The sequence below is a fragment of the Culex pipiens genome, chromosome 2, assembly GCF_016801865.2.
Source record: "Culex pipiens pallens isolate TS chromosome 2, TS_CPP_V2, whole genome shotgun sequence".
Lineage (NCBI taxonomy): Eukaryota > Metazoa > Arthropoda > Insecta > Diptera > Culicidae > Culex > Culex pipiens.
The window spans coordinates 184,943,047-184,957,907 of record NC_068938.1 but is presented as its reverse complement, the minus strand read 5'-3'; the positions used below and the strand labels follow the sequence as shown (position 1 = coordinate 184,957,907).

Genomic DNA, 14,861 nt, shown 5'->3' with positions numbered 1-14,861 from the left:
GTATCAAAATCCCTAAAGTTTGATACCCATATTGCCCCAACTCTTATGGTTCCGCAAATGTCCCCTTATCGGAACATCCCCGAGGCCTCCGGCCACTCCGGATTGTGGTCACTACTGCCGAAACGTCAAATTTCATGTCCAGTATCAAAATCCCTAAAGTTTGATACCCATATTGCCCCAACTCTTACGGTTCGGCAAATGTCCACCCATCGGAACATCCGCGGAGCCTCCGGCTACTCCGGATTGTGGCCACTACTGCCAAAATGTCAAATTTCATGTCCAGTATCAAAAACCATAAAGTTTGACACCCATATTGCCCCAACTCTTACGGTCCGGCAAATGTCCCCCCATCGGAACATCCGCGGGGCCTCCGGCCACTCCGGATTGTGGCCACTACTGCCAAAATGTCAAATTTCATGTCCGGTATCAAAAACCATAAAGTTTGATACCCATATTGCCCCAACTCTTACGGTCCAGCAAATGTCCCCCCATCGGAACATCCGCGGGGCCTCCGGCCACTCCGGATTGTGGCCACTACTGCCGAAATGTCAAATTTCATGTCCGGTATCAAAAACCATAAAGTTTGATACCCATATTGCCCCAACTCTTACGGTCCAGCAAATGTCCCCCCATCGGAACATCCGCGGGGCCTCCGGCCACTCCGGATTGTGGCCACTACTGCCAAAATGTCAAATTTCATGTCCAGTATCAAAATCCTTAAAGTTTGATACCCATATTCCCCCAACTCTTACGGTTCGGCAAATGTCCCCCCATCTACTGCCAAAATGTCAAATTTAATGTCCGGTATCAAAAACCATAAAGTTTGATACCCATATTGCCCCAACTCTTACGGTCCAGCAAATGTCCCCCCATCGGAACATCTGCGGGGCCTCCGGCCACTCCGGATTGTGGCCACTACTGCCGAAATGTCAAATTTCATGTTCAGTATCAAATACCATAAAGTTTGGTACCCATATTGCCCCAACTCTTACGATCCGGCAAATGTCCCCCCATCGGAACATCCGCGGGGCCTCCGGCCACTCCGGATTGTGGCCACTACTGCCAAAATGTCAAATTTCATGTCCGGTATCAAAAACCATAAAGTTTGATACCCATATTGCCCCAACTCTTACGGTCCGGCAAATGTCCCCCCATCGGAACATCCGCGGGGCGTCCGGACACTCCAGGTGGTGGCCACTTCTGCCAAAATGTCAAATTTCATGTCCAGTATCAAAATCCCTAAAGTTTGATACCCATATTGCCCCAACTCTTACGGTCCGGCAAATGTCCCCCCATCGGAACATCCGCGGGGCCTCCGGCCACTCCGGATTGTGGCCACTACTGCCAAAATGTCGAATTTCATGTCCGGTATCAAAAACCATAAAGTTTGGTACCCATATTGCCCCAACTCTTACGGTCCGGCAAATGTCCCCTTATCGGAACATCCCCGGGGCCTCCGGCCACTCCAGGTGGTGGCCACTACTGCCAAAATGTCAAATTTCATGTCCAGTATCAAAATCCCTAAAGTTTGATACCCATATTGCCCCAACTCTTACGGTCCGGCAAATGTCCCCCCATCGGAACATCCGCGGGGCCTCCGGCCACTCCGGATTGTGGCCACTACTGCCGAAATGTCATATTTCATGTTCAGTATCAAATACCATAAAGTTTGGTACCCATATTGCCCCAACTCTTACGATCCGGCAAATGTCCCCCCATCGGAACATCCGTGGGGCCTCCGGCCACTCCGGATTGTGGCCACTACTGCCAAAATGTCAAATTTCATGTCCGGTATAAAAAACCATAAAGTTTGATACCCATATTGCCCCAACTCTTACGGTCCGGCAAATGTCCCCCCATCGGAACATCCCCGGGGCGTCCGGACACTCCAGGTGGTGGCCACTACTGCCAAAATGTCAAATTTCATGTCCAGTATCAAAATCCCTAAAGTTTGATACCCATATTGCCCCAACTCTTATGGTTCCGCAAATGTCCCCTTATCGGAACATCCCCGAGGCCTCCGGCCACTCCGGATTGTGGTCACTACTGCCGAAACGTCAAATTTCATGTCCAGTATCAAAATCCCTAAAGTTTGATACCCATATTGCCCCAACTCTTACGGTTCGGCAAATGTCCACCCATCGGAACATCCGCGGAGCCTCCGGCTACTCCGGATTGTGGCCACTACTGCCAAAATGTCAAATTTCATGTCCAGTATCAAAAACCATAAAGTTTGATACCCATATTGCCCCAACTCTTACGGTCCGGCAAATGTCCCCCCATCGGAACATCCGCGGGGCCTCCGGCCACTCCGGATTGTGGCCACTACTGCCAAAATGTCAAATTTCATATCCAGTATCAAAAACCATAAAGTTTGGTAACCATATTGCCCCAACTCTTACGGTCCGGCAAATGTCCCCCCATCGGAACATCCGCGGGGCCTCCGGCCACTCCGGATTGTGGCCACTACTGCCGAAATGTCAAATTTCATATCCAGTATCAAAAACCATAAAGTTTGATACCCATATTGCCCCAACTCTTACGGTCCGGCAAATGTCCCCCCATCGGAACATCCGCGGGGCCTCCGGCCACTCCGGATTGTGGCCACTACTGCCAAAATGTCGAATTTCATGTTCAGTATCAAAAACCATAAAGTTTGGTACCCATATTGCCCCAACTCTTACGGTCCGGCAAATGTCCCCTTATCGGAACATCCCCGGGGCCTCCGGCCACTCCAGGTGGTGGCCACTACTGCCAAAATGTCAAATTTCATGTCCAGTATCAAAATCCCTAAAGTTTGATACCCATATTGCCCCAACTCTTACGGTCCGGCAAATGTCCCCCCATCGGAACATCCGCGGGGCCTCCGGCCACTCCGGATTGTGGCCACTACTGCCGAAATGTCAAATTTCATATCCAGTATCAAAAACCATAAAGTTTGATACCCATATTGCCCCAACTCTTACGGTCCGGCAAATGTCCCCCCATCGGAACATCCGCGGGGCCTCCGGCCACTCCGGATTGTGGCCACTACTGCCGAAATGTCAAATTTCATATCCAGTATCAAAAACCATAAAGTTTGATACCCATATTGCCCCAACTCTTACGGTCCGGCAAATGTCCCCCCATCGGAACATCCGCGGGGCCTCCGGCCACTCCGGATTGTGGCCACTACTGCCAAAATGTCGAATTTCATGTTCAGTATCAAAAACCATAAAGTTTGGTACCCATATTGCCCCAACTCTTACGGTCCGGCAAATGTCCCCTTATCGGAACATCCCCGGGGCCTCCGGCCACTCCAGGTGGTGGCCACTACTGCCAAAATGTCAAATTTCATGTCCAGTATCAAAAACCCTAAAGTTTGATACCCATATTGCCCCAACTCTTACGGTCCGGCAAATGTCCCCCCATCGGAACATCCGCGGGGCCTCCGGCCACTCCGGATTGTGGCCACTACTGCCGAAATGTCAAATTTCATATCCAGTATCAAAAACCATAAAGTTTGATACCCATATTGCCCCAACTCTTACGGTCCGGCAAATGTCCCCCCATCGGAACATCCGCGGGGCCTCCGGCCACTCCGGATTGTGGCCACTACTGCCGAAATGTCAAATTTCATATCCAGTATCAAAAACCATAAAGTTTGATACCCATATTGCCCCAACTCTTACGGTCCGGCAAATGTCCCCCCATCGGAACATCCGCGGGGCCTCCGGCCACTCCGGATTGTGGCCACTACTGCCAAAATGTCGAATTTCATGTTCAGTATCAAAAACCATAAAGTTTGGTACCCATATTGCCCCAACTCTTACGGTCCGGCAAATGTCTCCTTATCGGAACATCCCCGGGGCCTCCGGCCACTCCAGGTGGTGGCCACTACTGCCAAAATGTCAAATTTCATGTCCAGTATCAAAATCCCTAAAGTTTGATACCCATATTGCCCCAACTCTTACGGTCCGGCAAATGTCCCCCCATCGGAACATCCGCGGGGCCTCCGGCCACTCCGGATTGTGGCCACTACTGCCGAAATGTCAAATTTCATATCCAGTATCAAAAACCATAAAGTTTGATACCCATATTGCCCCAACTCTTACGGTCCGGCAAATGTCCCCCCATCGGAACATCCGCGGGGCCTCCGGCCACTCCGGATTGTGGCCACTACTGCCGAAATGTCAAATTTCATATCCAGTATCAAAAACCATAAAGTTTGATACCCATATTGCCACAACTCTTACGGTCCGGAAAATGTCCCCCCATCGGAACATCCGCGGGGCCTCCGGCCACTCCAGTCCAGGTGGTGGCCAGTTCCAATGATCGACTCACGCGACCGGCATGTCTTAGCTGGTCCTTGCCTCCAAGCCATCTGCTCCCGGACCTCCAGGCCGTCTGCTACCGGGCCACCAGGCCATCTGCTTCTGATGTGTCCTCGTCGTCGTCCAGCAATAGAATGAATTTTCGGGACCGACCGAGCCGAGTTTTGTTGGCTCGTCGACGATCCGAAAATTATGAGGTGGAGTGGGGGAGATTTTAGATACATCAATCTCACGTCTCTCGATCGACTGATTGGGAAACGTTCGTTCATCCAACCAGCGTGCACCAAAAAGAGGAGAAATTTTCCGAGAGGGGAATTCGTCACGTAACGTTTTCGCTTCGCGAAAATTCTGGATTGACACCACGTATAGAAACCTTAGGACAAAGTTCTTTGTCAAAATTAGGAAATAAGCAAATCAGGAATTAAGCAATTTGGAAATTATGAAACTAAATAATGGAATTATGAAATAAGGAAATTAGGAGATTAGAAAATTAGGGAATTAGGAAATTATGATGTTAGCAAATTAGTAAAACAAAGCAAATAAGAAAATTAGGAAATAAGAAAATAAGGAAATTCGGAAACTAGGAAATTAGGAAGTGAGAAAGTTAGGAAGTTAGGAAATTGGGAAATTAGGATATCAGGAAACTAGGAAATTAAGATGTTAGGAAATCAGGAAATTAGGAAGTAGGAAATTAAGAAACTAGGAAATTAGGAGTTTAGGAAGTTAAGAAATTAGGAAATAATGAAATAAAGATATTCGGAAATTTGGAAGTTTGGAAATTATATAATTAATATAAATTATATAATATGGTTGGTCCAAATGTAAGACATTTTTTTTCTTGGATTCTTAAATTCTTAACATCTTAAATTCTTAAATTGGGTCCTAAAATGAAGCTTAGATTGCTGATATTATTGTTTACAGCAATAAAGCTTATTTTTCTGAGTACAATGACCCTTTGTACGATACTACGATTACCGTTGTACATAAAAATTTACATAGGGCTTTAGTACCCAATTTTAAATTCTTAAATTCTTGATTTCTTAAATTGTTTTATTCTTAATTCTTAAATTCTTAAATTCTTAAATTCCTAAATTCTTAAATTCTTAAACCCTTAAATTTTTTAATTCTTAAATTCTTAAATTCCTAAATTCTTAAATTCTTTAATTCTTAAACTCTTAAATTCTTAAATTCTTAGATTCTTAAATTCTTAAATTCTTAGATTCTTAAATTCTTAAATTCTTCAATTCTTCAATTCTTCAATTCTTAAATTCCTAAATTCTTAAATTCTTTAACTCTTAAACTCTTAAACTCTTAAATTCTTAAATTCTTAAATTTTTAAATTCTTAAGTTCTTAAATTCTTAAATTCTTAAATTCTTAAATTCTTAAATTCTTAAATTCTTAAATTCTTAAATTCTTAAATTCTTAAATTCTTAAATTCTTAAATTCTTAAATTCTTAAATTCTTAAATTCTTAAATTCTTAAATTCTTAAATTCTTAAATTCTTAAATTCTTAAATTCTTAAATTCTTAAATTCTTAAATTCTTAAATTCTTAAATTCTTAAATTCTTAAATTCTTAAATTCTTAAATTCTTAAATTCTTAAATTCTTAAATTCTTAAATTCTTAAATTCTTAAATTCTTAAATTCTTAAATTCTTAAATTCTTAAATTCTTAAATTCTTAAATTCTTAAATTCTTAAATTCTTAAATTCTTAAATTCTTAAATTCTTAAATTCTTAAATTCTTAAATTCTTAAATTCTTAAATTCTTAAATTCTTAAATTCTTAAATTCTTAAATTCTTAAATTCTTAAATTCTTAAATTCTTAAATTCTTAAATTCTTAAATTCTTAAATTCTTAAATTCTTAAATTCTTAAATTCTTAAATTCTTAAATTCTTAAATTTTGAAATTCTTAAATTCTTAAATTTTTTAAATTTCTTAATTCTTAATTTTTTTTCTAATTTCTTTATTCTTAAATTTTCATTCTAGATTTTTTAATTTTGGAAGAAATAGAGTGTTTGATTTTTATAATTTCGAGGTTTTCGTAAATTTGTATTTACGAATTTCTATATTTCCGATTTTTAAAACTTTTGGAATTTCGACTTGTACATTCGTTTCGAATTTTAACATTTTTGATCTATTGAATTCATGAAAACGTTAAAAATTAAAATTATTATTCAATTCTGCATATTTTTAATTTTCCAAATTTCTGATTTTTGTTGAAATTTTCTTTATTATTTAAAAAAAAATGTTATTTGAAATTTCCGGAATGTTTGTTTTTTTCATAATTTTGAATTTGTTGTTTGGTTGGATTTCAAAATTTCAGATTATTATTGTATTTTCAGTAAGAACATAGATATTTGTATGATTATTGTCAAGTTTAATTTCACTCTGATTTACTTCATTTTGGTCCCGCGAGTGTGGGTAAATCGGACTTAAATTCAGAGGTAGCTGGTTGGTATTAGCAATAAATTGTTGGTGACACGATGGCCGACATCTATAAAGACAACTTCTTTTTTTACTCCATTTCGACCAAAAAACTAAATCTCTCCTTTTAGTTTCAATATTCTGCTTTTTGAGATTCGGTGGGAATTTTAATTATTATTATATCCAATTCAAAATTATTAAAACGTTTGTAATTATCAGTCGCATTCAAAAAGAAAAATTACAATTCATTGATTTTTTCATCCAAACATATTACAAACAAGCACCGCGCGAAGAAACGTCAAACGCAATCTTTCCGTTTCTGTTACTTTTCAGCTGCGTACCGCTTAAGAAAAATCTTTTCGTGACCCTTTCCTTGACCGTTTCTTGGGCGTTTTTTTTGTATGGAGTTTTGCGTTCCTTCCCATCTGCGTATCAGCCTTTAATCTATGATGGCGAGTTGTGCATTCTTTTAACAAAATTTAAAAATTCTGAAAACAGAAATTCCAAAGATACTTAATAAACAACTTGATTCTTAATGCCGCCATCTATATTACAGAAAATTAGATAACTTTGGAGCATTTTTGGAGTAAAAGCTAAAGTCAAAGTGTAGGTCATAGAGATATCTACGTGCGCATGTTTTGCGTGTACGTGTAAGAACAAGATTGAGGTTAAATTTTGTCCGGCCAGCAAAATGAAATGGTGCGCTCACAGAGTAACCCAGAGTGACCAGTCCGAAGAAAAGTCATTTCATTTTTTGGCTCCATAAGGTTTGCTGGTAGCAGGCGTGCGATGTACCACAAAGTTGAACCAAAAATCAAGAGGCAGTGGTAACTCTGTCTTACTCTGTGGTGCGCTAGTCGCGAAACGTCATGAAACTCTATAGACTCACATTTTAAGAAAATTAAAAATTTTGTGATTCGGTTATCCGGAGTAAAATTTTGGCTTTTGGGCATTCGACCAGCTAGTCGAATACCACTTTGTATTTAAAATATCTCATGTTTAAAAAGTATGGCAACACTGCCGTCACGATGACATTTAAAACTGGTGCTGACATTTCGCTCAGTGCAGCTGTCAGTTTGAAAACACGGCCATGTTCGCGACCGAGCAGCCTCCCCGTCCGCGAGTGCAGAACAGAAAAGATCGTCGTCGTAGCAGGACCGTGTTCCGTCGCGGATTGTGAAAATCAAGTGAAAAAACGGTTCCAATGACTAATCGAGTCAGTTCGATTTTTCCCCAATATGCCAAAAGTGTGTAATTGTTGACGGATTGAGGTGAAATATTTGGATTTTTGTGCTAAAGGTGAACTTTTTTTTGGGGTGAAAAGTGCGTGTGCTTGTGGGAGTTGTGTGTGTGTGTGTTTTGTGCGAAATTCTTCGGGCGCTCCTCCGTCGAGCAGAAAAGTTTGAAAACAGTAAAAAGTAGTGAAATTGCGAGTACGAAGCTAGAGGAACAGAATGCAAGCTAAAAATTGGTGAAATTCGTAATCGTGTGTCCACTAAAAGGCCCAAGAAAATTGCCAGATTGACGGATTGTTGGCCTCTGCCAGAGAAGAAAGTCCGTCGTCATCATCGTGCAGCACGGACGGACACAAGACGAAGTGGTGGAGGAGCTGTCATTCGTCATACAAATTTCTTTCCTGCCTGATTCTCGAAAGTGGTCCAGTTCGGAACATTCGGAGAAGACACCGTGGCCGTGGCTTGACCCAGAATCCAGAACAAAGCCAGCAACAGGAGAGGAAGGGTGAAGAAAGAATTTTCCTCGAGTGAAGAGGGGAACGAGGAGCGAAGAAAAACGGGACTGTCCTCGAAAAGTCTTTCCTTGACCCAGCCAGATTGGCCAGAAATGCACCAACAGTGGTAAGTTGCATCATCGCCGTTCGGGTCGATTGATAAACCCATTATCAAACACACAAAAATTTGCAATAAAATATTGATAATCGGAAGTGGCTGGGCCAGGAAAATCTTCCTTTTCCCCCCTTTGTTGCTCCCCCCACGTAAATTTTCATTCATCTGACGGTTCGGGCTCTGCGTTTCGTTCACTCCTTCGTTCTACGAGCTCACGCACACCACATTCTGCCTCGAACCCGTTGCGCTGGGCCGCGTTGGTATGCGTGCCAAGTCAGTGTGAGACAAACACTCAGGTGACACTGTGGGGGCGATGTGCGGTGCCAGGTGGGCAAAATTAATGCCAACTTTACTGTAGATGGATTTGAAACTATTTTTATTGAAAATATCTGAAAATATCGCAAGTTTCATCCTTTAACTTTGGAAATTGAACCTAGACGCAAATATATCGTCAGTTAAAAATGACAGGCTAAATTTTGACACTTAGAAAAAATCATTTTCATCGACTCGAGTTCATTGTGAGTATGTAACTCAGAAACGAATTGTCCCATTTTTCAAAATTGCTGAGAGAATATTGTAGGAAATTTTCTCAGCAATTCAAAAAAAAAAAACAATAAGTACATTACTTGTTCGATAACTGGGCTGAGAACATAGCCAAGTTACCAAATGCTGCTCGCTAACTGGGCTGAACGAAATATTACGAGGGGAACGTTGAAGCATTATATTTTCTCAACAAAAATAATAGTTTCTCAAAAGTATTTCCAGGCTAAACCGTTGAATATGACTTCAATTTGATGAAAACATAAAAATCCCTGGGCCTTGTTAAGTTAAGGGGCATGATTTGATCCTAGTGCATTAGTTAAAATTTAGGTATACATTCTTTTTTATAAGCACTATGGACACCATTTCATGCTACGAGAACTCGCTTTGTCGCAGCCCCAAGGCTTAAGCGTTGACCGATAAGCTGTCTTCGTGAACTAGGTAGTTCTCCGATAGTGAAAATATCACAATTGCACAAGACACCGCTGCTTCTGTGACTTTTTCACTATCACAATGTGGGATTTAGGTGGGACTTTAGGATAGTACAATTGATTTGTTGCTTAGCATAAGCATTTAAAATAAATCTGTATCCTTTTCAAATCTATTTGATGTTAAAGTTAGTTGCAATTGTTAAGTTAGAGTAATGCTGTCAATAAACTTTGATTGATGTAGAATACTCGGCATTCTTGTATGTAAAATTGTCCATAGAGTCTCGATCAATCAATAATGTAATGATTTCGGCCAAAATTCGTTAATCTGTTGAACTAACGGTTTTCGGATTATGGTTGTATCGACCATTGTTGCGAATCAAGGAATTACGGATCTTTTGACGTAAATGGTCATTTCTTTTTCAAATCGCAATTTCTATCCTATTTGTATATCAGTTCATAAATTTTTATTGTTTTTGGTAGAAGTAGTACTACAACAGTTAATGTTTAGTTTGGAATGTTTTGTTTTGAACATTAGGTTCAGAGGATTTTAGATTAAAGTTTAGATTTTCAATCCAAAGTAGTTAGCAAATGAATATTTGGACTTATTTGAATAATTGAACATTTTGGACTTATGAATAACACACAATTGTGCATTTATTCTAGAGTCAGATCCATACAGCGTCAATGTTTATTTGGTCGAAGTGTACTAATTCATTGGCAGATCTGATTCTAGTTGTAATGTACGACAAGACTACTGACGGACGTGACAGGACGAGGGCCCAGTTTAGAGGTTTCAACATCAACGATGTGCGGTTGGACCACCATCCAAAAAAAAAAGAAAAAAAAAATTATAAAAACATAAAAATATGTTTTTCTTTGATAAAATTCATTTTTGCTATTCCGTCGTGAAACTACTTACTTTTCCTGTCATTCCTGAACGACGAAAAAGCCTACTTTTCTGTACCAAAAATACCAGAATCGCATAGCAACACTTTTTAAAATAAATGCTGAAAAGTTCTACTTTTCAGCACTGAAATGGGTGCTGAAAAGTTGAACTTTTCAGCACTTGTTTCGAAAAGTAACACTTTTCAACATTTTTTTGATTTAAACGATTTATTGACAAAATACATGAAAATTTGACTTAAAATTTCACTCAATGGGTGTTTTTCGGAATTGCAAAAAATGTTGTATGGAACTCGTTGCAAAACTTGATTTTTTCAGCACTCTTCGTATTTATCCAACTCGGTAAACCTCGTTGGATAAATGTACGACTCGTGCTGAAAAAATCCTCTTTTTGCAACTTGTTGCATAAACTACTATTTTGCATCTACCAACCCCTTGATCATTAAGCTTTGTTATTGTTTTTTGACGTTAATTCCAATTAAAAAGCAGCCCAGTTAAACAACACCCAGTTACCGACCAAGTACTGTATTTGTATTTATGTAAAAGTAAAAAACGTTAAGAAATCGAAAATTCGGTACATTTTATCAAAAATATTGTAGAGTACTTTGTGCGTGTCAATTTGATTTTGCTATAATGTTTTGTTGTCCACGTTTTCGATGTTTTCGTCATTTTGCACTATCACGAACTATGGCTCAGAAGATGTCGTTTTTAGTCCTATATCAACATATCCACAATTTTTGAAAATTAAAAAATACATATTTTTGAAATTTAACTCGTAAATTTAAATCGGATTTTTTTCCGTGTTCCTATTTTTTTTTCGAAAAGTCTTAATCATAACCTACAATCTTGCCGAAGACACCAAATTCATCAGAAAATCCCTTCTCAAGATACAGAAATTCATATATTTACATACCCATTTTGTATGACCAGCCCCCAAAACTAATGATGCAAAAATACTTCTTTGGACATAGGAGTGCATGGACAATGTTTCATCCAAATCGAAAAATTAAAATAAGATAATCGTGGAAATATTTTCAAAATCGTAGAGAACTACTTCATTTACTCATTTTTGTGTAGATAGAAATCCCAACTTTTAATCTGAAAGAAGATATCTGGAGTTTGAAAAGGTCCAATAAACCAAATTTCCAGTTTTTGCTTTTTGGGTGTTTTTGAAACCACCTTGAGTCAGGGGTATTAAAATACACCCAAATATCAAAAACTTAAAATTTTGTCTATTGGACCTTTTTAAAAAAAAACTCCAGATATTTTTTATAACTTTTAGGTTGTTTAATGATTTTAAACTCGAATAATTTTTAAACGATTGGCTCAACATTTTGGTGAAGACCGGTTCCGAAGTATTTTGAAGTTTTTCATATTGAAAATCGTTAGTTTTTGATTTTTGTATTCTTTTTGAAGAAAAATTTTAAAATCGCTCTTCGTCATGCACACGGGATATGTCTAGAGAGTCTTCATCCTAAATTTGAGCTAATTAAGTCTATCCCATCTCGAGATATCGTGGCACCCGTAAATTAACTCTGTGTTTAGGGAAACACGTTCACAAAGTTTGACAGTTCGCTTTACAGATTTTCCGAAACAAAAATTAAATAATAAAAATATTTTTAAAACATTTTTATAAATTTTTGTGAAAAAGTCTAGACTTAAAATGCTAGATTGTTTGTTATTTTGATGTGTTAAAACAAGATCTTATTTCTTGTTTAAAAATTTGTTCTAAAATGTCAATACAGATTTTTGTCCCTTATGATACAGATACATGTACAGATTTTTGACCCTCTAAAATACAGAATCAAATGTGGCAACCTTTTATTAAAGGTAACATTTTTTGTAGCAAATACACTGTGAAAGATTTTGAAACATTTGTTTCCTGTGGGTGTAGACCGAACTTGGATTGACTTGAGGCCGCGTCTCCCACCATGCTTCGTAAAACCGAAAACGAATAAACTATGAAACATATTTACAACGGCCTAAACTGTCAATGTTTGCATAAATGTCCCATAAGCTGGGAAAAACGCAAGGCAAGTTTGTTCAAATATTACGGGATTTCAGATGCAACCCCCCCACCCGACCTCCCCTCCCCCCTCCGCCAGATATTAAACTGACATATTATCGAACATTGAGGTGTGTTAAGCCCAATCAATGCTAACAACAAACCATACATGCTTCTGACTAGAATCTAGAACTTCCTACCTACTCTCTTCTACGGTACCCAAGAATGCTTCTACCTTTGCCTGCCTGCTCCAAATAGTGATGAATCTGGCAACCTCTTCGCAACAGCAGCAATTCATTAAATTCGAACCCCGAACAGCTCGCTCATGTTCCCCTTGTTTCTTTCTGCTTTCAGAGACACGAACCGACTCGAACTCAGCGTTGGCGGTGTGTTGCTTGCGCTTCTACCACCACTACCCCAAATCAACGACGACACTCGGAGAGTCGCGGCGGTGTAGTAGGTTCGCCCGGCCGGAAGATTTGGACCCCTCCGAACGCGGTCGCGGACCAGTCGTGCGGTGTATTTTCCGCGGAATCGAGCGTTTCGTTGAAGAATCAGGGCGCTGTGGTTGAACCGTGGCCCGGAACCGCCCCGGAAGGTGCCAGCTTGCGCGCACTCGAACTGTCCGTGTCTCGTGGATTACTCATCACCGCTGGGTGTCATAGCTCGAATGCTTAGTGTGTAAAAGTGGAAGAATTCCGTCATCGGTTCCAGAGTGTGCTGACATCGTGCGAGGGAGTGTGTGCTAAGTAAGAGAGATTGTGTGTGTGCGCGTGTCAATTTGTTTGATTAAGAGTTTATTTTCGCTGCAATCTAATTTGCCTCCAAAGCAAGTGAAACAATAGCAGCGCGCAAACAACACCACAAAGTGAAACAAATCTAGCGGTTCGCGAAAAAAAAACGCGAATTGGTGGGAGTGTTGAGTGTGCGAAGAAGAAAGTGGAATACCCTGCCTGAAGTGGGTAGCGCCGGCTGTAGAAGCAGAGTGGCGGACGAAGAGCCACGAGAGTTTGGAAAATTTTGGAGGAGAAAGTAATTGCTTTTTGACGACGGAGAAGTCATTCCAAATAAACAGTGAGACAGAAGAAGAAGACGGGAATCGCGAGTGACGAGGTCGTGTAAAAAGTGTCACAACACGCGTGAGATCGCCCATGTGCGGCGTATAATCTGCTGCTAGGAGGAGTGATTAAGGGAGCGCCCACCCAGACTACGCTCGTGGATTGAATGGATTCGCAGAAGCAGCAGCAGCAGAGATCATCGGGCAGCGAGATGGAGACGATGGAGTCCCGTTTAGTAAGTGAACCTAAATGTTCTAAGCAGAAGTTATTGCTACCTAAAGGGAACCGCGATGTTTGTATTGATATGGAGCAGCCTCCAGCTGGAGCGGCTTCGGTGGGTGATTCCGACGACGAGGTTCAATCGATCGAATGTTGTAGGGGTTACGGACCGATTTATCCTACAACCGAGAGGAATAAAGATGACAGAAACAATGTTTTGCCATTTCTGGTTTTCATTATTACCATAATGATTGTGGGTTATGTCATTTATAAATATAAGTATAAGTCTACTCCGTTTTTTTAACCTTTTACTGGCCACTTCCACGCACAGAAGGAAACTTTCTGTAAATTTTGCATGTTTTATGGGCTATCTACAATCACTTAGCTTAGTGCAGTTGTTTGTTTACCTTTGATATTGAAACGTCAACTTACCGTAGATTTTGAAATTTTTCAAACCATACGTCAGTTTCTAATTTGATTACTTTTCCATTGTAGAAGCTCGGCTTCATTTCCATTGATTCAAATTCCTAAGCTAAGTGAAATTTTCTAAGCTAAGTGATTGTAGATAGGCCATCACGTTAATAGTTTCAAAATCAGACATAGGGGCAGGGGGGGCAGAATGGCCCGCCTAAGTAAAATGTGCCAAAAACCATAGAAAAACATGAAAACTTATGAATTCAGTGTAGTAGGCTTATGCTTTGGGATGTTCCCTTCAATGTTAGGGCAGCGAATGACCAAGAAGGTTAAAGCTGCCAGAAATAAATGAATTAACAACAACAACATCCCTTCAATGTTGTATACTTGGTTGATGAAATTTTTTAGCTTAACGGTACACATCAACCATAGCTTTTGCACCCAGATTTCTGTTACAGACATTTTAGTATCTTCAAAACTACGGGAACTATCGTTATGATTTTTTATTCATCCCCTAAATTACTGTCTTCAAAGTTATTTACAACAAAGTTTGACTATTTTTACAATCAGATTCTTGCAGGATTGGGTCCGTAAGTTTGACAAATTTGGAATAAGAAGACAACAACTTCCTTGGTTGCTGTGCACCCTTAAAACTATTTTTGAGCCACTTTTAAAAAAAAGTTTTTTCGACTACTTTTCCAGGGTGCG

The 14,861-nt window shown here is 39.8% G+C and overlaps 1 protein-coding gene across 28 annotated transcripts in view; it reads left to right on the top strand.

Moving 5' to 3' along the window:
• The first annotated feature begins 7,831 nt into the window (after window positions 1-7,831).
• The window catches only part of LOC120415366 (patronin), an 89,627-nt gene continuing 82,597 nt past the window's right edge, over window positions 7,832-14,861 (top strand). For 24 of the 28 annotated variants that reach the window (XM_039576871.2, XM_039576861.2, XM_039576882.2 and 21 more), the window contains exons 1-2: window positions 7,838-8,595; window positions 12,817-13,755. In XM_039576871.2, coding sequence (XP_039432805.1) covers window positions 13,687-13,755 — 69 coding nt within the window. In that variant the 5' untranslated portion in view covers window positions 7,838-8,595; window positions 12,817-13,686. Of the gene's footprint in view, window positions 8,596-12,816; window positions 13,756-14,861 lie in introns of all 28 variants that reach the window. The other 4 variants (XM_039576884.2, XM_039576881.2, XM_052708565.1 and 1 more) reach the window with 3 other exon arrangements.